General features: G+C 42.4%; 2 protein-coding genes across 4 annotated transcripts; both read right to left on the bottom strand.

Annotated features, from left to right (window-relative positions):
- Positions 1 to 4,018: 4,018 nt before the first annotated feature.
- Positions 4,019 to 7,981, bottom strand: LOC124406091 (tyrosine aminotransferase). The gene is made up of 11 exons (XM_046881463.1): positions 7,729 to 7,981; positions 6,815 to 6,919; positions 6,601 to 6,668; positions 6,341 to 6,499; positions 6,006 to 6,197; positions 5,538 to 5,620; positions 5,359 to 5,428; positions 5,137 to 5,265; positions 4,651 to 4,734; positions 4,424 to 4,522; positions 4,019 to 4,269 (listed from the first exon to the last, which is right to left on the bottom strand). The coding sequence occupies exons 1-11, from the start codon at positions 7,868 to 7,870 to the stop codon at positions 4,114 to 4,116; spliced, it is 1,287 nt and encodes a 428-aa protein (XP_046737419.1). The 5' UTR covers positions 7,871 to 7,981; the 3' UTR covers positions 4,019 to 4,113.
- Positions 7,982 to 10,095: 2,114 nt separating this feature from the next.
- On the bottom strand, positions 10,096 to 25,245 carry LOC124406088 (collagen alpha-2(IV) chain). Of its 3 annotated transcripts, none has more exons than XM_046881450.1 (27): positions 24,861 to 25,245; positions 24,186 to 24,228; positions 21,413 to 21,554; positions 20,189 to 21,333; positions 19,961 to 20,095; positions 19,768 to 19,875; positions 19,466 to 19,687; positions 19,198 to 19,383; positions 19,025 to 19,141; positions 18,748 to 18,912; positions 18,378 to 18,680; positions 17,659 to 18,042; positions 17,339 to 17,545; positions 17,044 to 17,212; positions 16,839 to 16,966; positions 15,539 to 15,977; positions 15,017 to 15,366; positions 14,132 to 14,398; positions 13,707 to 13,878; positions 13,384 to 13,629; positions 12,902 to 13,267; positions 12,601 to 12,816; positions 12,128 to 12,499; positions 11,459 to 11,630; positions 11,222 to 11,336; positions 10,854 to 11,130; positions 10,096 to 10,361 (listed from the first exon to the last, which is right to left on the bottom strand). In XM_046881450.1, the coding sequence occupies exons 1-26, from the start codon at positions 24,878 to 24,880 to the stop codon at positions 10,873 to 10,875; spliced, it is 6,447 nt and encodes a 2,148-aa protein (XP_046737406.1). In that variant the 5' UTR covers positions 24,881 to 25,245; the 3' UTR covers positions 10,096 to 10,361; positions 10,854 to 10,872. The 3 variants fall into 3 exon arrangements, with proteins under 3 accessions (XP_046737406.1, XP_046737407.1, XP_046737405.1); XM_046881451.1 differs by having other exon boundaries at positions 10,096 to 11,130; positions 20,189 to 20,724; positions 20,851 to 21,333; positions 24,861 to 25,243; XM_046881449.1 differs by having other exon boundaries at positions 10,096 to 11,130; positions 24,861 to 25,244.
- Positions 25,246 to 25,454: the final 209 nt, after the last annotated feature.

Below are 25,454 nucleotides of genomic sequence, written 5' to 3'. Positions count from 1 at the left end.
CGACGCCCCTTCCGCCCCCCACCACCCCCCTCTGCCCCCTTCCGCCCCCCCGCAGCCGGCAGATGGGGTGCGGGCGCGCGCGCCGACTGCCAACCCCAGCTATGGCACACCCGAACCAAATCCGAGTCGTACTCGCAGCCCCAGGGGTCACCGCACCGCGTTTTCACCCCCGCGGTCGACGTCGCTCCCTTACCGTCGTTTTATTCTCCTTAGGTTCGGTCTCTGCAGTCGTTCGTCGTTTTCTTACCCTTCACTAATTTCGAACATTTCTTATCCTCCTTTTCAATTTCACTAGTCGAGGTATCCTCGCTTCTTAATTTCACTCGTTACAACCCTGACGATTATTATTATTATTTATGCTAATTCGGTCATACCGCATACTTTGTACTTTTTAAATTTATACGAAATTTTACGCGTTCTCTTCAGTTTTCCAGCAATTTTTGTTTATCGAATTGCCGGAGTGCGGAGGCTGGTCCGTTTCATGATTGAACTTTGAACTCAGTTTGAATTGTTCATCATCTTTTTACGCCACTGCAGCACGTTTTCACAATCTCCTATATAGCACCCTCGTGTACCTAACCTTGTCTCACGATTCTGCTCGTTCATTTGCTTTCGTTTACATTGCTTCTCTTCTCTTCGATCTAATCTTATCGATTTCACTTAATTTCGCCACGCTTTACCCCAGGACGATCAATAATGACTTTAGAAGTATTATTGTAGATTTTAGTCGGTAGATTTTCTCCTTGATAATATTAAGTATAGGTATCCTACCTCTATATATATCACGACTCTTTCTTTACGAGTTCCAAACAGGTTAGTTGAACGCTGAATGCCAATAGGTACAGCACTAATTACCCGGCCCAAATGAAGACTCAAACAATCGCCTATAAATAATGGACGATCTTATATACCGTCTAGCTACACCCACGTACCTTTATATAATCGAGTCCCGACAGCCAGGGTCAGCTTATAGCGTATTTTCGTGATGTCTGAAAAGCGAGTTGTTAAACTTGCCGTTTATCGATTTTACAATTTCATCCACCTGCCTACTCGTGTGTACCTGATCATCGAAAAAACTGCACCGACACGTGGACTAGGTGTAGCTTTACTACACGTAGAGCTAATTACCGTGTACGCTTGTATCCTGCGGTAAAGTTTACAAAGGCGTTGACGTAACCTTTTAGGTATAAAATCAAAGGGTGAGCGACTACCGCCTCGTTCGCAAGGCGTCGAGACGCTTGTATATATTGTGAAACAGTGATACAGACATTTCCATCCCCAGCCATCTGTGGTTATACACAAAGAAAAGTTTTCGCCTGTTAGAACCGATGCGCACAAATCGACCATACTTTATTCTCCATAATCAAACGATCTGTTTCAGTCATGCCGAAAAAAAAAATCATGCAAATCAGATCGAAAATGAACCTCATACCTTGACCCTTGGTATATCTAATTATTGAGCTTGGCATATGCGTGACGATATATCGGGGTATATCTGCGTACAAATTGCAGTATATAAGAAGTGTGCAATGAATTATTGTAATCACGTTTTTTCTAAGAATATCCCAGCATCAGTGTGCAAATTACACGAAAATAATCACCGCTTTCAATAATGCTGATAAAATAATAAAACGCATTTACGTTCTTGGATATGAAAGAATAAACTTACTATCATGTTTTGATCACGCTCGGTGGATGGTATGAAGTTAAAGAGGCATTGCTAAACTTCATGAAGGAATCGCCATTGGTCAATTAAGAATTTAACGGCCAAGTTGAGGTTTTTACTGTACGTAGGAATTCTTACCCCATTTTTAGACCCCGTGAACTAGATACGATCCTGAGACCTGCAGTAGGGGTGGAAAATCCTTCCTTAGCGCAGGCCTGCCACCGCTGTTACATAATTCATCCCCTGAGCAAGAGGAAGGTCTCGATCCTAGCTGACACAGATAGAGAATAAGAATAAGGAGCAGAAGAAGAATAAGGAGCAGAAGAAGAAGAAGAAGAAGAAAAAGTATTATAGGATTTCACATTCGACGATCGCGAAACCGAATTTTCGCAATTCTCTCGGATAAAATTCTGTTGTAAATTTATACGTCCACACGCGAGTGAGATAAAAGATATATGATGTCTAAATGAGCCGCTAAGCGCTAAAAAAAACTTCGTATACGAGTACGAATTGGCTGTTAGGCAAATCACCAAATTGCTACCACTTAACCAGATACCTACACTATACTCTTCAGCTCACCTATCTCTCTCTTTCTCTATCTCTCTCTCTCTTTCTCTCTCTCGTACATTCTAATATCGTTCAGATTACAATTCTGCTGACTACAAACACGCGCGCGCAAGCTCTGCAGTCGCTAGTTCTTCTTTCGGTGTCAGTTATTCGCAGTCAATGTTCATCTAGAAATAATAATAAGAACAACGGTAACGATAATGGTGTCGGTGGTGATAACAGCAATGATGATAATGATGATGATGATTTTGAAAGGCGTGTGGTTCATGGGCAGTTGAATCTGTGCTGGAAAAGAAAGGGACTGTTCACGACATTTATACCTAAGTACCGTCGGAATGATTGACTCGTATAAAAAATTAATAGCTGAAGGTGGCGAGAGAACAACCCAAATGAAATTCATTAATTTCCTTGCAAAAACAGTCCGATCCTCGCTATATATTCTAACAGACTAAAAATAATGTCTTGAACGTATGCAGATTAAGAAATTATATCTCTTCTTGAATTTTCATTCACTAATATGCTACCAACTTAATTTTATTAAGTATATCTATCCATATACTTCATTTTCAAAATCCGTAAAGTGTGACTGGAAGAAAACATTTAGAGTCGTTAGTTGATAGCTTACAACAAAGATGTCACGTGAAAGCAAGGGTCGCCTTGAAATAGGACATTTTCAACGCTGCTACAAATTGACTCCACATCCTTAGCCCGACTCAGGATTAAGTCCGAGATGTGAGTACACGCGCACGCTGCAAGCGCGCGCTGAGGCAAAAGAGATGCGACCGGATGCTTCGCTTCTCTCAAAGCGCAACGCGTGCGGCTGGCACGACTCGTGTGATGCGCCTGCTGATATGCATTAATACATACATACCTGTGTGCCGCACGGCTTACAAGGGGGAGAAAAATTCGTGCAGGTGTGTATAGCAGGGGGCTCGCTGCGCTGCGCGCTGAGACGCGGATCGATATAGTGTAGACAGAGCAGGCAGGGTGTGGATTGTGGACCGTATAGAACAGTGCCGACAGTGGATTCTAGATATTATAGACGATTGTGTAAGACTCTTGGCTCTCTCGTTGCACAAGCCGTCGAATTGTTCGGTACTCGTCGAGCACATGGACCCATGCTTGCATTGTTCCTTTACCGTGCAAGCGTACTTTCAGATCGCTTCGTTGCCCCTGCGCTCAGCCCAGCGCGCACTATGCATTATGACGTATGGAGGTATGCAGTGATAAGTTCCATGGTACGTTCAGATACAAAGGTGGCTGTACTGCGCAGTACAGTCGGTCATGAAATTTCTTTTAAAACACCGCACCTCTGAAATATTAACACAACTATTATTTTCACTTTTCAAACACTGACCAAAGCAATCACGGCTCTATTTGATCGGTGATAAAAGTTTCAAAAGAACACACCTGTAGTTTACACCGACGATTCAAATAGTGCACAGATATATTGATTGTAAGAAATTTTAAATAAACTTAAAATTTTTCACGATTAATAGTCATCTACTTCTACATCTTGAGGCACTGAAGGCTTGAACTTTATTCACACGCAACTTGTATGCGGGGATAACATCTTCACAGTTTGACGCAGTCTCTCTGCAAAGTTCGGGTAACACAGGCCTTCGCCATATTTCTCAGACGTCTGCAAGACTGAGTTTGTAGTGTGATCGAAATTTCACTAAAATTCAACAGCTTTTGATCTTTTGGTGAAAGTAAACTACATAAATATATGTATGCATTAGAGTGAGTAACACAAGACATAAAGAACAGCCGCGTGTCTTTTTCTATACATGTGATTTATAAATGTGGTTTATTATTATTTGGTGGAAGCATCGGTATGTACATGTTACGAGACTATCCAGAAACGTAGTAGTAATTAATTAATACTCGATTTCGATACGTTCGAGCTCGTTTATTGTCTGGGAGGTTTTGCAGTGATGTCTTTCACAGAAGTCCTGAATCCTGAGACAGGCCTCGACCAACATATCCTTCGGGACTGTGATGACCAGACGGATGTAGGATGGATAATCGAAGCACTGCAGGTAGCGAAAAGAGCAACACATATGCGGGGGGAAAAAGAAATATTGAATTTCCACCCTTGATCGACTCACCCGCATCCATTCATCAAAATATACGTCAAATGGTGTTTAATATATTTCTAGAGGTATGATTGAACGACGAAAAACTCACCTGTCCTGGAAGGCAGAAGACCGATTCCTCCATAAGCATACACTGCACAAACTCGAGGTCGGATTTGAACTCGGTAAAGCACGCGAGGTTGATATACACCTGCAAATATCGTATGGGAACATCAAGCAATGAGGATGGAGAATTGGAGTGATTCTAATCGTGATTAAAATCTCATGAATAGTTGATAGTCGATTGACTAATCTGCACTGAAAATACTCGCGCCTCACCATCATGTACATGGCACCGTCGGGCATGATCGGCTTCAGTCCTGGAATCTTTGATATGTGGCTATAGGCGAGCCGCGAGTGATCCTGAAAGTAACGAAACAAGAGATAAGATCGCAAGAAAGTTCAATTTAGTCGATGGTGAACACTTGCCCTGCACACTTAAACGTGAGATAAGCTGCTTTCGTTAGGGCACTTTATTATTTATAACCACTCTCCACTCAGGAGCAAAAACGGTTTTCTTTAGCGAAAAAATGTAGACAAAAACATAAAAAGAGAGAGGGAAGACTTCGGTAAAATACATGCATGTAAGGCTTGTCCTAAGAGGGTTATAAGAAGAGCACTTAGGTTGTAAAGTTTACTGATCGAAAGAGAAAATTATTCAGGTGGATAAAAAGTTTTCGAGTTAAATCAACTCTTTCTGAATGTTTTTTTTTTTTTTTATGTTTTACTAAAATTTTGTGATTCCGTTTTCACTCTAATACTTACATATAACGTTTCTATAACATCGTCGTAAAACTTTTGCGGCGTGTTTTGCAGTATCGCTGGCAACGCGCCCTGTACAATTGTATTGCTGCCGATTATTCTTTGACTGAGACACTGGAGACCTTTGCGAATCTGAAAAACGCGAGACACTGTGGGTGTTGGTAAAGAAATAATTTTTGCATCTTGGATCAATTCGTTTAACTGACAGCAAAGTTTCCTTCTTACCTCTTTATCTAAAATATTCTGTCTGTCGTGAATTATGATCCATCCCATTCTCCATCCTGGTACTAAAAATCTAAAAAATTTTAGCAATTTTAGAGACTACAGGCAAATAATCATTTTATAGTAAAATTATTCATCAAAGCGAGAACGATTCGACAAGATCTAGGAGTTAATTTATGTACCTTTTGGTAAGACCGCTGCAAGACAAAATTGGCACATCGACGGATATAGAAGCCAACGGATGAAAAGATCGTCCTGGGAAAACCTGTAACAAGTAACACGGTCGTATAGCAGTTATACTTTGTCGTATTTTATGTAAAATAACATTTATAGGGCTGAATGAACTTAGGTACTTTGATATTTATGATAGTATCTGCTCTTTGTTGCAAAACATAAGGTGAATATATACGCGAATACCAGCTTTCTATCTTCGCTGGTAAACATTGGGTTACAAAATGTCTACCTCGCTGTATTTAATGTATTGGCAAAAAAATGAAAAATTATAGCCCCCCCCCCCCCCCCCATGGCAACAGTGAGTTTACTTCAACCTCAGAAATTCCGAAAACATTAATATGTACATTTTATTGAGTCAATTTGGTGTGCATGAATCGTTGTGGAGGATTTTTCGAAAATCGTATAATGAAACTCACCATGTGCTCATAAATTTCATCGGCTATGATCGGTACGTAGTAGCGAGCTGCTACCTCCAAGAGATCTGCGAGATGACCGCGACTAAAAACAGAACCGCAGGGATTCGAGGGATTATTTATGATAATGGCTGCGGTGTTTTCATCTATTTGTGCCTCCAGGTCGTCCAGGTTAATCTCCCATCCATACTCAGGCTGAAACCATGCAATCGGGATTAATGCAGGTCAGGCCAAATCGCGTATTAAATCGACTGATCCAACAGCAAGAGCCAACAAAAAAGCTGAGGCGCTGATACGTGACGAAAATTCCTTTATCCTTGAAAAAGTGTTCAACTTACCTGGAGATTGTACGATTTTACTTCAATTCCAAGCCCTTCGGCGAGGGTTCGATATATCGAGAATCCTGGCCGTGGTATCAAGATATTTTGGCCTGGTCTAGCCAGTGCCGTGATGCAAAGATCTAAAGCGCAAGAACATCCACTGCACAGGATCACATCCTGAAAGATGTAATGTTTCGAAATTACCTCATCTCTACTGTTTCGAACAATCTTTAGTGTAGTAAAAAGAAGAAAAAAGAAAAAATTGCAAACGCTCTCACCTTGGGATCCACTTTAACGAATTCATTGGAACTATACTCAGCGACAGCTTCACGCGCCTTCTGATATCCTGGTGGGACAAGTTAGCAGAGATGATAAAAAACTTTCGAGCTATTAAGCGATGGCAATGTTTTACCAAGACTGCGTATTTCTGTAATTTGGTTCCTATTTCCACTGATTGTATTGGTTGTGTATTATTATTAAAAGCATACATACCAGTGCTTGGAGCGTAACCGTTGAAGAGTCCAGATTCTATACTTTCCTTGACAGCCTCGATAACTTCACGGGCAGGTTTCAGATTGCCAAAGGTTGTCGGATCACCTTTTCATGAACGTAAAATCCGATACAACTATTAAACCATACAAGCTGCTACTCAACGAAGGCTTATAGGTACCTATTTTACACCCGTTGTAGTCAACGAATCATTTTCCTTCGCGAAGTAGTAATTTAGTTCCGTAATGCGCACTCGACTCTTTTCAATTTCGTAATAAAAGTCCAAATTGTAAGAAGCCTGAATTACCGCGTGCTCACTACCCGCTCCATCACCATTTTGTTTGCTCAGCTGCGGTGATGGAAGCTTACGTTTATAAATCGTTTTTCAATATGTAGCGAAAACCCAATTCTACATCGTCACATATCGTTTTTGACGCAGACTGCGCGTGATGACTGGATCGATACTTTAATTTCACATTTTGGCTAGGAAATGTCGTTTCCGTTTCTTCGATCGGTTACGAAATAATTAATAAAGATTGGTGAACGTTTCGACGCCGCAATGCGTATTTTAGAACACTGGATATTTCATGAAATGCGAATGCATTACTCTTATAGCTACAGAGAAATACAAAATCACTCGGATGTTGGAGAAAATCTGACCAACGACTGGTTAACGATTCAATTTCTCATCTCCGATTGTTCAGAAGCGCGGAAATCGTAAATCGTTGCCGGAATGTGTTACGAGCTATCAGACATTGGAAAATGAAAAACCCGCTCACCAATTGATCAAGTGCCGTAGGAATTGATCGAACACTGCGGATAACAGAAAGGAATGATGAAGTTGTGTCTGCCTGAGAATCCGAGGTGATTCTGATACAAGGGCGGAAAATATTTTTATCCTAATCGCGTTTACTCACCTATAGACAAAGCTATCATCAACTTGTTAGGGTTCGGTTCGGTGACGATGTTTTCAACGATCGATCGAATTGGGTTGAAAGTATTTTTAGCGATGTGAGATGCCTCGATATTCCACGAATTACGATTAGGGGTTGTGGACATTGTCACAATAAGTAACAGGTGTTGATTTGATCAAAATTCTCGAGCTGTTCAATAGACGGAAGGTTGCAGGTAAACTAATCCGAAGAATTCCGCTAAGTAAACACATGCCAGGCAGTATTCACGCGGAATGAATAAAACCGGATTGGCCGGACGACTCCACACCTCTTTCCATAATCAATTCAATGGATTAAAACTCTCGCGAGAGAGTTTTATACAGTAGGAGCTTCAAGGATTCAAGTCCAGGTTCAGGGGTGGAGAGGAAGCGACTTCTAAGAACTTCGATCCCTCAGACCTGCGAAAGCTCACTTCGGTCACATTTCGAGCATCCCGTAACTGTCGTCAATTTCTCACGACAGCTTGTTTCATTTTTGGACAGAAGGCATTATTTGTTCCATCCAAATACTTTACGCTGGCAAGCATGAAAAGTTCGTTCAATCAACTACGTAAATTTTTAGGGGAGCTCCGAGGGCCATATTAATATCTGGACCCCCTTCTTGACAATTTATAAGCGACATGTTGAGATTGAGATTGATAACAAGATTGGATTATCGATGTGACCAGACCCAGAGCTCAGACCGAACTACCGACCGTCGCGCTTCGCAGCGAGGAAAGATGGGGGAATTGGAAATATGAGGAGTGGGGGGAGAGGATTCAAGTCAATCGGACCTGAATCGAGCTGCTACTGTATATAAATATTATGATACCTCACATACGTAGACGAGCTGGGCGTTTATAACATCCTCGCGTTCACGAATACACGGAGATTATCGTACCTGTAACAGAGCCAAAATCTTGTAAGTTACGTAAAACTGGAAGACATGGAAATCGTCGTTTCATATTAGCATGTACTATTTATTCGTTGTAACTCTTCGGGACTAGGAGGAATGCCGTTTATCTGGATTCGACAAGCCTTGATTAATTTTTTTCAATTCAAAGGTCACGAATTAACGCATGGATACCGTATTCCAGTTTCAGCTTCTTTTACCCATTACGATGTATAAGGCAAAAAGTTTAAACCCGAAAAATTGCGAGCCCATTTGATTATCGTTTGTATTTACGGGGCATTCGAATCATACCGTAAATATTAATTTCAATGCAGAAAATAAATAATTTGAAAAATGATCTATCAAAATTATGAAAACTTTTTTAATTACGTACGTATCCGATAACTTTTGCCACCTAGGTGAAAAATGGATTTTTAAAATTGTGTGTTGTTGTTTTATAATATGATCAGCAGCTGTTTATCGCTGACATAATTCCAGCTATTACTTAGAATACTGTTTTTATTATTACAGTGACGATCATCAGAAATTAACATATTTGCAACAACACGTCGTAGGTCCGTAAACAGAAAGCATTCCATTCCTCATGTAAGTTCATAAATTTACCAAACGGCTGTGCAAGTCAGCTGGCATGATAATTGATCACAAAAATTTTCCTCAGCAAGATCAATTACGTAAATTAATTGCCGCGAAATATGAACAGTGATCGAAACTCGAACATCGTGTAAAGGTAGTTCTACTTCTGTGCAAGTCACGTATAGTTAGATACCGTTCCTTTGTCGACATTATCTTCCTCGTTCCCTTCTCTTTCGTTTTGTTTCTCTTTCCTTGACATCGTAGCTTCGCAAATTAAATTTGGTTAAACATTATCTGCATCTCATTACTCAAGTATGGAACACGCGAAAGTGCGCAACCTTGACCAGATATGGCAAACTATTCACCGATCAACACCTGACGTTACAAGCGAAGATTTTCGAAGTTTTCTTCGCTAAGAGCACCCGACTAGATCATAACGAATGAAAAACACAGTACTTTTACAAATTTCAAAGATTACTACTTGTTCATTGTGTATTGTCAAATTTTTTAGTCGGTATTCCGACCCAATGAATTCCTGTTTTCAATTTTGAAATCGTAATTTTCTAAAATTGCGATTGCCTGCTTTTTTTAATATACAAATTTCATTTACCGAGAGAATTAACTCTGCTCCCATAAATATCACCTTAACCTCTCAAAGCGCTGAGTTACTCAATTGACTGTGCAGATTTGGCAAGAAAAAAAAAAAAAACTTCTTATGTAATTTGGAATTTTTGCAAATCAAATATTCAGATACGGCTACGAGCGACGCAATTCGATAAATAATTTCCGTATAGCTATAGCCTCATACACGTACAACGTATTGTAATACCAGTTTCGTGGCAATATATTTATACATGTATGATATGAAATCTAAAACGTACAAGTTTATTGATTACGTAGCAAAATACCTATTTAAATATTTGGTGTCACATTATTACCAAGCTAAGTAATTAATCATTATTATACAATATGCGAATAGCCATATTGGATATGGGCAGTGCTCCGTAGTAATAGTAGTAGCATATTATAACAGTAAAATAAACTTAAACTTTTTTGTATATTATTATGATATATAAATATATATGTATATTTGTATAGTGTGTGTGTGTGTGTATATATATATATATATATATATATATATATATATATATATATACATATACATATTTATGTATATATATTATTTTACATGCTAGAAGTAGCCTAGGCACCTGGTGAATGGTCAATTGGTAATGTATAATCGTCAAAAAAGAGCATCGCAGGATATGAAAGGGCAGAAAATTGGAATAAAAATTTTTTTTTCCAAAAAGAAACAACAAATCTCTCTCGTCTTCTATAAAACATATATTATTATTTTCATTATTATAACATAAAACTTATTTATACTCTTTTTTGACCGTAATTGTATCATATTTATCTGTTATATATACTCTCGATTTTTGTAAGCGGAGAAGATTGAAGAAAAATGAAATTTCATTAATATGTTAGACGGCTTTTTGCATTTGATCTTCCTGTCGTATCTTGTATTTGTGAGTTAATTTTCTTTTTCTTCTCAAGAAAGATCGTATAATAATGTAATTTAACATATTTCTCTCTTTATGGTAATATTATTATCATCGTTTAATATATATATATTTTCAAATTTTACGTATTCTTTATACACACTTTGCAACGACTTATTCGCGTACGTAGATTACCCGCCTTCAAGGTCTGCCTCTCTGGTCGCTGGAACTGTGCGATGTCCTCGATTGTCGCCATCCAGTAACTAAACTCATTAGCAAAGTAGTGACAAGTACCTCTCGCCCCGTTACACTCGATGAACGGTGTTGCGCGGAAATCTTCGAGACATGAACCTGGACTAGCTAACGATTGTCCTCCACCTTGTGCTCCGGCTCCGGTATGCTACGTGGTTCGAAAAAAATTATCATACAGTAATTGAAAAACGGAACAAGTTACACGAGGCATCCAGAAAAAATAGATCCACTATACCCACCATTATGAAACTGTAACCGAACCAAAGGCCAGTCCATCCGTTGGGACACTCTGGAATACTTAGAGATTGACTGTGCACCGCGATCACGTTGGCTGGAGCCTCACATACGACGCACCTGGGATAAGAATCGGGTGAAAAAACAGTAGAAAAATTAGTTGCACAAACAATGATTGCGATGTCTGTTTGGTGATTTTTGTTTTTTCACACTTTTCAAACGAATCAAATTCAACGGCATACCTAGAGATGTATGATTCGATGGCACCTTCCTCGACAGGCATCATCGGCAGAGGGCTGTTTGTCGACAGCCAGTAAGAACGATCGTTACGGCTACCGTAGTTGCAAACGTTGTTGAAGTCGCAGAACAGGAACGGCATCGTTGAGAATTTCTTTATGCAGGAACCGGCGGAGCCTGTTTTCCGACAAAGACAATTAGGTATACATATAAGAGAATACTGTTATCTGTATCAATCTAAATGGTTACACCGATTGCAATTGATAATTATTACCTGTTGTTTGTATCTAGTGTTGGGAAACTAAACTTGTAACGCGCATAAAGTGTGTTCCTGAACGAAATAAACCGGACAGGCAAAATTAAAAGGCAAAGAAAAATGTAGTATATCCTGAATAAGTGTTTTCGATTTAAAATATGAAACATCCACGCTTAGGCTGCAGCTCTTGACCGAAGATTTCAATTTTAGAGCACCAGTTCCGTGCATTGGGACATGCAAACAAGAAGATCATGGGATTGGCGAAATCTGGTTTCAATTAAAAAACAAAAACAATTTTTTGGAAGCGGCGGTTTTCGAAATGCCCGAAGATCACAACGAAAACGAACTGTATAATAACTATCCGAATAATCATCATGATTCTCAACCTTTCTGTCTCAACGACAACACTGAAACTCACCTAGATCCTGTGAATGCGCTCTCTCGTTTCCATCGAGGTATAGAAGACTGTATCCGTCCCACAGCTTGACGTGTCCTGGCTCGCAGGTAGGTACCGTAGAATTTTGACTGTGCCTGACAATGAGGATTCCAGTTAGATAATCGGGCGTAGCTTGACAGGCCGCTCCTTGATTTCCTTTCGGTCCCGGATATCCAATGGGACCCTGAACTCCTTGTATTCCTGGCGCGCCGGGAGGTCCGGGTAACCCTGGTGGTCCAACAGGACCTTCAAAACCGTTCAAACCTGCACTTCCCTTCTCTCCGTTTATTCCTGGGAATCCAACTGGTCCTGGTACTCCCTTTTCTCCCTTTGGTCCAATCATTCCGTTTATACCTGAAAGACGAATTTATCAGACGTTACATTAAATCGATTCGTCCTGTTTTTTGAGACCGTTTAAAATATCAAATTCCAATTTTGCAGCCGGTTATATTTACCTGGAGGGCCTCGTTCTCCCTTGGGGCCTGGTGGAGGCTGGATACAATCATCACCTCTTTCTCCCTTGATACCGATATAGCCAGCTACTCCAGGTTCTCCAGGTAATCCTTGGAATCCTTTGTCTCCCTTTTCACCTTGAGCACCGGGAGCACCGTCGAATCCGTCGTATCCCTTATCTCCCTTTTCTCCTGGCGGTCCGTCGAATCCAGGTTGACCTTAATGAAACAATCATTAAACATTTAATTTCAATGAATGAGATTTATTATTTTTTTATATATAAGATGTATAATAAAAGGTCACCTTGGAATCCTTGATCTCCCTTCTCTCCAGGTGCTCCGTATGCTCCGGGGGGACCAGTGTCTCCCTTGTCTCCTCTTGCTCCGGGTGGTCCAGTTGGCCCAGGCTGTCCTTGGGCTCCGAGGGCTCCTGGAATACCGTCCAAACCGACCGGACCGGTGTCTCCCTTTTGTCCTTGGGGACCGATTGGTCCAGGAGGTCCTGGGTTTCCTGGCCTTCCCTCTAGACCCTGAATACCAGGGTTTCCCTTTTCTCCGGGTGTGCCCGGGATCCCATTACGTCCGTTCTTACCCGGCAAGCCATGAAGCCCCTTCTCTCCCTTGATAGTTAATCCGACGCGTCCAACGGGTCCCATTGGCCCAGTGTCACCTAAAAATGACCAAGGATACGATATATCGGACTTGTGGCAAAATTGATCGTGAGAATTTGCTTTAATACGTATTCGCGAAATCTGAATTCAGATGCTACTATCCTACGAAGCTTACCTTTTTCGCCCGCGTAGCCCGGAGTTCCAGGAATACCCATGGGCCCTGGAGGTCCCTGGTCACCTTTCTCTCCTTCTCGGCCGTCGAAGCCAGGGGCACCTTCATTTCCCTTCTCTCCATTATTGCCATCGTAACCTTGTAGTCCTGGTTTTCCCTTCTCTCCCTTTACCGTCATCTGAGGTCCTGTAGGTCCTCGGTCACCCTTTGCTCCTACTTCTCCCATTAAACCAGGGGGTCCAGTGATGCCTGCGTAGATATAAGGAATTATGGAATGACGGCTTTGTGTTTGCACTGAGTAAAGAAACCTATCTGAACATATATACCTTCAGGGCCAGCTTCTCCCTTGAGACCGTCGAGACCATTTATTCCGGAATAACCTTTTTCTCCCTTCGGTCCAGGGTAACCACTTAATCCTATTGGGCCTTGGTCCCCATCTAGTCCAGGAATTCCATCTATCCCGTTTCTTCCCGGTAATCCAGGTTGTCCAGGGGAACCCTAACCATTTAGTAGAATTGATGAACTACCCATTCAATGAACAAAGCTTACGGACTTTTCGACGAGCATAGAGGCACTTCGCTACCATCTGAATGTCTCCGAAATAAGATAAACCTAGTTCTCTCGCGTGATGGAATTTTTTAATTTGTTCATTAGATTAAATTTAGCTGAATTAAACTTTTTAAACTTCATTTGCAGCCTGAGACTTCGAAGCACAGAGGAAGTGGGTATATTTAATTTTCATCTTATTTACCACATCGCCCTTGGAACCTGGCAGTCCTATGACGCCTGTAAAACCCTTTTCGCCTGGCAATCCCGGGAAACCGTCTTTACCAGGAGACCCACGATTTCCTTTGAGACCAGGCAAACCATCACGACCCATTCCAGGTCTACCAGGCTCACCCTTAACCCCATCAATTCCATCGCGTCCCCGTGGTCCTGGAGGTCCTCTAATCCCAGACATTCCAGTATCACCCTTCTGTCCTTTTTCTGAAACTGCACCCGGCTCTCCTTTCGAACCCTGAAAACGAATCGCAAAAAGGTTTTAACAATAACATTCGTCGATGGCAGTACTTTGTACTCAATATTTTGTTGTACTTCCTGAATTGCTGCTAAGCAGTATCGTAGCTAAGAGCATGAGCGTCCAAGGCGAGATTTGAATTTTGCACCCCAAAAACTAATTTTGTAAGAATAAAAACAACACAATATATTTGAAGTGTAATTTAAGTAACAAATATACATTCAGGCATAAAAATTATTTTCAAAAAATAATTTTTGTTTACTTTTCCATATTTTTTTTCCAAACATGTTTAAAATGCAATAAATTATTTAATAAAATTCCCGGAGTTTAAATTGACGCATAATGGTACATAAAATATTACTATACAGGGATTCTTTTTCATTTAACCCGTATTGAAACATCGAGTTTCAATACCTGTTCTGTCAGATGAAACAAGACAATTTCAGACCAATACGCATTTTGGTGGGCAGAATAAATAGACCTGTTTCTTTCATAGGTGAGAGTGTAGTAGTCTCCCCATGACCAGACCCTAGCTACCGCGTTGCTACTAAGTATTATGTATAGTTACGTAGCTTCAAACTTTAAAGTATCAAGATTGAAATCGACTGAAGAACTTACGTCAACACCGGGGAAGCCCCGATCTCCCTTTGTTCCTTTGGTTCCGATAAGACCAGGTATTCCCTCAATACCTTGGAATCCAGTATCTCCCTTTTCGCCAGGTTTGCCGGGTAATCCAGGAATTCCATCCAGACCCGGATTACCAGGAAAACCTTCAAGACCTTGAAATCCGGCGTCTCCCTTAGCACCAGGTAATCCATTGGCTCCTGGGAGTCCCGGTGATCCCGGCGCACCGCGGCGTCCTGGGTAACCTTTAGGGCCTGTCTCGCCCGTGGATCCCCTTTCACCCTTGTTACCGGGGAATCCAGAAACTCCGTCTTTCCCAGGTTCTCCAACCAAGCCCGGCTCTCCTGAAAAGTTCACAAGGTATTAAATATTGTCACACTCATTCATCTTGCATTTGCATCTGCTTCATTTATCCAATTTTCTCTCTATTTTTTATCAATTCTTCTTGAGCTGGCCGAAATTCGAAGATTCCCTTGTACTTAATTAGCAGAAAAATATCAACAATTTTTTTCTCACCTTTTGGCCCATCAGCACCTGGCGTTCCAGCGATTCCATTTGGTCCAGGGGGACCAATTGGACCAGTGTTTCCCTTTTCTCCCGGTGCTCCTGGAAGTCCATCCAATCCCGGCATTCCCATGTTTCCCTTTTCTCCATTAAAACCTGGCAGTCCTGAGCTTCCTTCTCGTCCATCTTTACCCGGTGGTCCGGGTAAACCACGTTCACCTTTTTTTCCTTCAGGACCAACAGGACCGGGGTTCCCCTTCATGGGAATACCAGCCTCTCCCTTGTCTCCTTTAGCAGCTGGCAATCCAGGATATCCTCGCTGACCGTCACGTCCCGGTTCTCCCTCGAATCCCATCGGACCCGGCTCTCCTTTGTCCCCACGTAGACCCACTAAACCACGAGGGCCAGGGGGTCCGGGAGGTCCAATAGCTCCTGGAGGTCCTGCAGGTCCCTGTTTTGATAGAATGTGGATTTATGGAAATTCAGCTAAGCATGGAAACAAAATTGACTTGAAGTCAGTTCGAAAAAAATTGTTAATCTTCTTAACTTATCTTCACGGTGCGTACTTAAGGCTGATTTCAATGTTAACTGATTAGCCGTCGTTGATTTTTATGAAATTAAGACCTTCCACGAATTCTATCAGCATTGAACTTACGCCGGGGTTATCCGGTCTCGGGGTTTGATTATTGTAGCTCATTTCGATAACGCGACTCCCAAGCCGCTGGATAGCGACCAAATATAGATTGCTAGAAGGTTATTAAGCACGGCTATTAAGCCACGATCCCAAGGAGTTAAAATGTTACAGCTGTTCAACCCGCATCATCAATCATTCAGTGAAAGTCCAATGATTCACAAATGATAATCAAACGACGAGTTCAAATTATATCGAAGAGTGGTAAAAGAAAATTAAACGTTCTTGATAGTGAACCTAACCAGGAAATTATTTTAGCGCCTATGTTCATACCTACAAATGAATTTCACACATTGAATGATACAAGGTCTTTTTCCAATTTGCAACACGAAAATTTTTCTTTACACGAAAATCCATGGTCTGGAATAAATGGTTCGGTAATTTTTAATTTTTTTGAAGTAAAAGGAAAGTAAGTTAACTGATCGAAGGATTGGAAAACTCGTTAGCTGTTGAGTACATTTTACTTCATAAGAAGATTTCACTGTTAACCAAGCCGTCAAAACTAAAAATTCACCCCACGAAATTCATTCATTGATACACACATATACCTTACACATGGATATGGTAAATAGTATACTCTCAGTATATAATCAACCAATTAATCAAACACTTGGCACTCACTTCACGACCTGGATATCCTCGTTCACCCGGTGGTCCGTCTAATCCTGTTATCCCAGATTCACCCTTCAGTCCTGGCAACCCTGGGTCACCCTTGGGTGCGTTTTTGTATTCCGAAAGTGGACATTTACCTGCATATTAAAATATGTTAACCAATTAAATTATCATCATAGAATGTCATAAAAGATCTTAAAATACTTTATATTACCTGGTTGTCCCGGAGGACCGTCTAGACCGGGTAATCCTTTAGTTCCTTTAGTTCCATATTGGCCAGGAATTCCTCGCTCTCCCTTAACGCTGAGACCTGGCTCTCCCTTAGCTCCTGGTGCTCCGGGCCTTCCATTAGTTCCATCCATACCAGGGTATCCTCGGTCACCCTTGAAACAGAACAGCGCTCAACATTTTTTTTCGATTTCAGAATAAGACTCCAAATATTTTGTGGCGGTAACTCCTTGGTCAATATCACTTCTACAATTTTACGATTAGCCCTTGAATCGTCTTACCTTGGCTCCTTTCGCTCCTGGAAAACCTGCATAACCTAAACTGCCCTTCTCTCCGGATGGTCCAGGTAGTCCTTGCGGACCACGGTCACCTGGAGTGCCTCTTTCTCCTCTATCACCCTTTTCCATAATCAATTGGCTGCCTGATACTATAGCTGCAGCACCCTTTTCTCCCTGAGGACCCGGTACCCCATCGATACCGTCCTCTCCCTGTCAAATCCAATATCATAACGATTTAATCAGTTCACGGATTGGATATAAGAACCATTTTATCAATACCTTGGTGATAAGATACGTAAATAAATCACGTTCAAATAATTTACCTTATCTCCCTGAAGACCAGCGGGTCCTGGCGATCCGTCAGCGCCTCTCGCGCCTGTGTATCCACGTTCTCCTGGAGGACCACGAAGTCCCGCAGCACCTGGTAATCCATCATATCCATGGTCACCTTTTTCTCCTGCTGCACCAGGTCTGCAGTCTGAACATTGACCTCCAATATCTCCCTTCTGCCCTGGTTCACCATGAATTCCAGCAGGTCCATCTCGACCAGGGTTACCTGGCGCTCCTGGAAAACCAGCTTCTCCAGGTGCTCCGGGGATGCCCATTAAAGAGTCTCCGGGGATTCCGCTAGGACCCATTTGCCCAGGTTCACCCTTTTGACCTGGTGCACCATCTCTTCCAGAAATACCGTCCGCCCCTTTAGGTCCCTACGTTATGAACAGAGTTTTGAATAATGTATTACTGTATTAATTACACATTAAATTGCGTAATGTGAAATTGATGAGTACTCCATTAGAAATTATAAAAGTAAAGTGTGATGAGGTACTCATCCATTACACATTACTTTCTCTATTAGTAATGAAGAACTTATCCCATTCACATTGTTAAAATTAATGGATAATGCATTACTTTTACACAAGCCTGGTTATGAAACATGAAAAGTAATGGAAATAGATTGTTTTTGGAATAGAAAACGCTGTTAAAAATTGAATTCGGATAATATCATACATAATGCCCATTTTCAATAGCCGCGCTAACTCACAGGGATAGAAATTCCGTTTTCACCAGCGATACCACGAGGCCCAGCAGGTCCTTGTGGCCCGTCGTAACCCCTCGGGCCAATTTCTCCGGGAGCACCGTCCAGCCCCGCATTACCCTTAGCTCCTTTTTCTCCCGGCGATCCTTCACGACCTGGGGTACCAGGCAATCCAAGGCCACCACTGGGACCTTGAGGTCCCCTAGACCCAGGTTGTCCAGGAAAACCGTCTAATCCTTTGGGTCCAGTTGGTCCAGGGAACCCTCTCGGTCCTGGTTCGCCTCGCGGTCCAGCGACGCCTTGGCCACCCTGCCAATCAATATAATTACATAATAAAATTTCTCTCTGCATATGTGACTGTAAATTGATTACTTACTCCAGGAGGTCCTGCAGGTCCAACCATTCCCGGAAATCCGCGAGGACCTTTAAGCCCAGGCTCTCCTTTAGCACCTGGGCGTCCGGAGAGTCCTTCTAGTCCGTCATCACCTCGGTCACCTTTTTGCCCTTGAGGTCCAGGAAGTCCAGAATGTCCTTCTCTACCCTGCACATATTGGAATAATGATTTCAACCAAACGTTGCTTCGTTACAATAAAAAGTTATTTTATACAGAAAAATCATTAACACACCACAATGTCATTATAATTTTAACTTACACGATCACCAGCTGGACCGGGAAGTCCCTTTTCTCCTTTGGCACCGTCTCGTCCCGGTAGCCCAGCGTCTCCAGTATACCCTTGTTCACCTCTTTCGCCTTCCGGTCCAGGTTCTCCCTGAAATTTGTGCGACCGTCATTATCTGCAAATGGTACTTTCCTTAGTCGATATACCTTCTGTCCCCTATCTCCAGGTGCTCCCTGTGGCCCAGTGGTTCCTTTGTTGTCCGTGAAGGGTTCGCTATTCACAACCCCTGGTGGCCCCCTTTCACCTTTAGTTCCCTTGTCTCCCTTCGGACCCTCGAATCCAAGTCCCATAGCTCCCTTCTCACCCTTAGGTCCTCGAGGTCCTTCAGGTCCCTGAAAAATGACGGATTCAATCTCAGTTCAGTCGATACTCCACAATCGAGGTGAAAGTACATTTACTGATAATGATAATTACCACTGGTCCTGTATCACCCTTTGGCCCCGGAAATCCGGGGGTTCCTTCAGGACCTGGCAGACCTTGAGGCCCAGGAACTCCATCAATACCTGGCTCTCCCTTCTGCCCTACCGGGAATGATCCTGCGTAAGCTGCAATACCCTTTTCACCCTTGGGACCAGGCGTTCCTTTGAAACCACGAGGTCCAGGTTCACCGGGTCGACCGTCAACACCAGGGAATCCCTACATACATATGATCGACAATTTGTAAATATATTGAGCCGGTGAAATAACTGACACAATTGTACAAAAAAAAAACCCACGTCAGTTCCATTGCAACCATCGCGACCTGGCAGTCCAGCCGCTCCTGGGGCTCCTTGAACTCCGTGTCGACCATTGACACCAGGATGTCCGGGAACTCCCATTCTACCCTGATAACACACAATGCGAACCACGAATTTTCAACAGCTCTGAAATTTGCTATCGAAGCTAGTCTGGTAACCAATAAACACTCACTCGATCTCCCTTTGGTCCACGAAGTCCCTGCGGACCCGGATCTCCTTTCGAACCCTTAGGTCCAAGCAGTCCTTCCGGACCAGGAAAACCTCGCTGACCCTTGGGTCCCACTGGACCAAGTATACCTGGTGCTCCCTTGAAAATTTATACATAGCATTAATTGGTACACACCTACATTCTCTTCTATCGAAACCATGCAAAAACCGCCACCACGAGACAGATGCTTACACGTGATCCTTTTTCAGCAAAGCACTTGGGAACGCAGCATCCAGAGCCTGATGTACAATTCTTGGCTGCACCGGGTATAGGAACTGCAACGTAGCTACTTGGATAATTCGTATCTCCGTCGTCTCGTCGTCCATAGTTACCGTAACCATCATCAACTCTGTTGGCGTAGTTGTCGCCTCCAGATCCCCGATTTCCCACTGAACCATCTCCACCTTCTCCTCCAGATGTTCGTCCTCCAACCCCGCGACCATAATATGGGTCATTGCGTCCACCAGTTGACGATGTTCCTAATGTTGCCGAGTCTACAGATACTGCAGGCCGGGACCCAGAATTCGAACCTACGGAAGAGTCGCTTCCTTCGCCTCCTCTCCTTCCGTAGTACGGATCGTTTTGTCTATCGGTAGTTGTGCTTCCTGTTGCTACGCTAATCGGAGTTCCACTCGGTTGATACCTGGACCTTGAACTTCCGTAAGGGTAATTTCTGTCTCGACCCCGACTTGCGTAGTACGGATCATTTTCTCTATCGGTGGAAGAACCTGCTGATCCTACGCTGTTGGGAGTTCCACTGGGTTGAGACCCGGAATTTGAATTTCCGTAAGGGTATCTTCTGTCTGCACCACGGCTTGCGTAGTACGGATCATTTTCTTTATCGGTGGAAGAACCTGCTGATCCTACGCTGTTGGGAGTTCCACTGGGTTGAGACCCGGAATTTGAACTTCCGTAAGGGTATCTTCTGTCTGCACCACGGCTTTCGTAGTACGGATTGCTCCGTCCATAGTAAGGTGAACGCCCTGCTCCTCCGCCTCCAGCACCACCATCGACCGCAGAGCCAGACCGACTGTTGGAAGTTGAGCCTCCGGATGGACCTCCGCTACCATAAACGTAGGATGAGCCACGAGGATCAGTGGCGCCGCCTTCAGCACCGTACCCACTGGACGTATCGTAGGTTGATGAGTAAGGATTTCCCCCACTTCTTGTAGTGCTGCTATTGTAGTAGTAACCTCCTGCACTTCCACCCCTGCCGTAATCATTCCCATATAAACGACTGCTGCTGCGAGAACCGTCTCGACCAGTATTTCTGTAATTGTAAAAGGTTCCTCCGGTCGTCAGATTTGGCGACAATCGATCATCCCAGTCATTCGCATCTGTGAACCAAGTGAAAATTTTATCTTTCAGAATGAAAAAAGGAAATGCATCAAGCCGTAGCAAATAGTCGCTACCAACCTTCGTCAACTGGATCAATCGGACGTCCATCAGCATCGTAATTTCCATAGTATCCGTCGTCGTAATCATCAGGTTTTCCTATATCGCCTCGAGTCACTGGGACTACTGGCTGAGGCTCTCGTAACGTGTTCGTGTAATTTTGCTAAAAGAAATTCAAATTGATTAGCCGATACACAAATTATTGTGAATACCCTTGTCGTTTCCAGCTGCACCTGCTGGAGTCACGTTTTGATGCAAGACCATATCGAACATTACGTCAATTAGCATATGCGCATGTGTGCGAGATTGAGTCATCATTGGGACGGTAGAAGGTTTATGTAAGTGGTTGACCTTTTGCTCAAAGTTTTTCATACCCGTTTAAACTTGAATCGTTCTCCGGATTACGTGGGGCAAGGATCTCAAACCAAGAACTGAACTTAGGCAATGCATATCGAGAAGTCTAAACTGATAATCAATATAGTCTTAGTGATTTGCACGTAAGACGATTACTCAAGAGATTTTACGCTTTAGTTAAAACCAACAAATAAATGTGCGCGTATATACACAGTATACATCTCATTATAACTTTTTATCTAACTAAAGGGTGATTCAGGCTTCGCAGAAGATCTTTGTCTTGTTCGTGTGGTCTCACTTGAATAATAGAGAACTACGCAGTCTGACAGGAAGTGCAAGAGATAGTAGAATAATCTCTCGATTGACAAGCGGTGGTGCAGCAGCCACAAAAGAAGTAAATTACTAGAAAGAAATAATGGCTCGTATAGAAAAATAGTTTTTCAACTGATTTGTAATTATACTCCGCATTGAAATCACCGGTCATTCATTAACTATATGTATCTTGGCTGGCCGTGCCCCCGTTTATTGAACAATGAAACCCTTGATAAATTGTATCAAACAATAAGCAACGGAGTAAACGAGCATCTGATCAATATATAAATTAAGTTTATGTTCAGCTTTCAAGCACTCTGTCTCTCTCTCTCTCTCTCTCTCTCTCTCTTTCTCTCTCGCTCTTTTCGGTGTATCATTTGCAGCTTTATAATTGATGTAGTATGATACGTAATAAAAGTATTATATGCATACATAACAACTATCAGCCCCGAGTCAACGTTATTGTAGATTTACGCATACTTATTTATAGTTACAAGAACGTGACCTAGATAAGAAGGGTTACATTACTAGCAGTCATTACGATCAATTTTATCTCGCATCTATCTTCCATAATATCTGTGAATGTCGCGCACGAAAATTGGAACAAGTTGTCATAATCGCATGATACATAATTACACATGTTTACACAAACATGCATGTATGTATACGTGGACGTACGTACGCGCCTATTACGTTCAATGGAAGTAACCTAATTTTCATATCCCAGATAGGAGATATCTTCTTGAAACGGTTCAAGAATATCGTCCCTTTTATCGGCTAGCGCGTGAAATTATAATTTACGCAACCCGAAGCCACCGCCACCGCCGCCGCGGCCGCTCAGTCACTAGCAATAATTATTACGCAAATATATATGCTCGGTTATTATCAACCCTCACCAAATTATCAGTGGAATGCAAACCATCGTCCTGAGATCCCGTCCCAAATCGTTACGTAAACAAGTCTAAGACGCGATTACAAAACCACACATCATACATTTATTGGCAATTATATTAGCTGGCCGTATTATGCCACCGGCAATTTATACGTGTATAGCGATTTAAAATGCAAATTTGATTTTGATTTTGTATCTGCGTTCGTGGGTAAAATTCAATAATTAGATCGCGACGCAAAGTGATCACGCTTGGGATAATAAAATTGCCCTGGCGGCTATTTTCAATCGTGAGTAACGACTTCGCGCACTCCACTTTACGCCCCCGCGTTTGAAGCAGTTCGCGAGATAGTGGTGGGACTGTACATGTCAATGGGCCTCATCCCGCTGCCGCGGCGCGGCGGTTGGGCCTTGGCAAAGCTCATATGCCAGCAAATCTCCGTAGGCGGACTAGTCGTCAGTATCGAGAGCCTGCACATCGCCTTGTTGCTATATTTACAAAGGTATCGTCATACGTCATACGAATTCATCTACTTTACTCCGGATCTACATCTTTGCACACTTTATTATTTTGAAATTTTTGCATTAATGTAACAGCGATGAATGTGCGTGAAAGATTGGGAGAAGAAAAAATAAATGGAATTAATTTATACAATCACGGGTTATCGACCATGGATGTCTGTTCGAATGACCACTTTACGTCATTTTTTCCAATGATATATGTTGGAATAAAATATGAAAGCCAGATTGTCCTGGTGTACAGATTCTCGCATTGAATTGCAGTGTGCTACGCAATATTAGGCGCTGGACTGGCAGCCTTAATATTGAAAACAATTTCCGATCTTACGCCATGCGGGTATAATGAATGAAACATACTTGTATCAGAGATACTATACTATTATAAGTAGATACACACATGCTACACATTCAATGGTGTAAAAGAACCGCAACAAGTGACGCGGATCTGCGTAACCGGTTGCAGGTATACAGGCGCACCTGCGTGATTGAAGGAAATTAGGTCGCGTTATAAACTGGTTTTTATCTTTGATTGAAGATGATGTTTCAAAAATGGAATATTGAATAAACGTGTGGGTAATGAAGAGCCTACCTATGTGCATAAACTCGACCATCCAAACGTGTGTAGAATTATGTACTATAAGTGGTTGGTAATTAAACGCATATCGAAATCGCTCGACTTTATTTACAGTTAATATATCTAGATTGTTTTTGCGAACTTACCCCTTTGACGATAACTGTCAAGCAAGCTACGGACGCGAGGACTCTGAAAAATGAGGATCAATGATTTAGACCACCACGAAAAGTAATTTTGAATAATCGAGATTGGACGAAGGCGAAAATCATTCCACTTATTAATTTCCGCCGAATTGAATCGCCAACAGTGCATTTTTCTTCACAAAACATTTAAAGTATTCACCATCTCTGAGTAAAATGTTTCAAATATCTCTCCATCAGAGAGGCAAGAATTATCGTCTTCGTGAAGAACAGCGAAAGGTTCACGGAGTATCAATCAGCACGTGTTCACACGATCGATTGAGACGAGTGCATATTATACGCCGATTTATCGTAAGACTAAAAGTCCGACTCTTCGTCTTTTCAAGTTGAAGAGATTTTTTTAAGAAGCCGGTGCCGAGGGTGAGTCAGTAAATCAAAAAAGCAAACAAATCATATATTTACCGAAAGCAAATTGAACCAAGAAAAGAAACCTTCAGATTGCGATCGTGAAGATCGGCATACGATGTGTATACATTTACGAAACTCGTAACCGGTAATAGAAAAGATTTGAAGTTACAGTATGAAATGATGCGGAGGAAAATGTGTAAAAATTGAAATGAGAAAAATTGAATGAAAAATAAAAAGAATGATTTTGAAAAAAATGAATTAATTTCCACTCACCGCAATCCTAACCGGGTCATTTCGACCACCCCAGTCCTCGCCGGGGTCTAGGAATTCGTACACTCGTTGTGCAGAGGCAGTCTATTAACTCCGCACAACGGACAGTCGAGACAGTAAAATATCGGGCGGTTGCCACCGCTGGGAAGCGAAGAGAATCAGTTGAGACGGACGTGGTGGACCCGTTCTACCCGTCCCCATCCAGGGCGGCCTCTCCGTCGCTTAGTGCGCGAGTTATCCAAGGTGTAGGCGGAGCCGCGGCGTATAACGTAAGTGCGACCGGGGGATCCGTGCGTACGAAGAGAGCCACGCAAACTAAAGTTCCTACGCGGGTAAAAGGACGATAAAGATATACGTCCCGCAGAAGTAACTCTCGCGCCTCGCGACAACGTCGGCTAGACTAAGACCCGGGGCGCGGAAGGCGAAAATAAGGAGGAAAAAAAAACATTAAAAAAAACACATTAAAAATAAAAACGAGTAGAGTAGAGTAGAGGGGACGAGACGACGAATCAGGGAGGGATGAGATAAAGGAAAAAAAAAAGAAAAAGAAAAAGGAAACGAACCGCACAGAAAGCTACGCGTGTATGGACAGTGGTG

This window comes from Diprion similis, chromosome 4 (assembly GCF_021155765.1).
Source record: "Diprion similis isolate iyDipSimi1 chromosome 4, iyDipSimi1.1, whole genome shotgun sequence".
NCBI classification, from domain to species: Eukaryota; Metazoa; Arthropoda; class Insecta; order Hymenoptera; family Diprionidae; genus Diprion; species Diprion similis.
The sequence above is the reverse complement of the archived record's forward strand: the minus strand, read 5'-3'. Positions and strand labels throughout refer to the sequence as shown.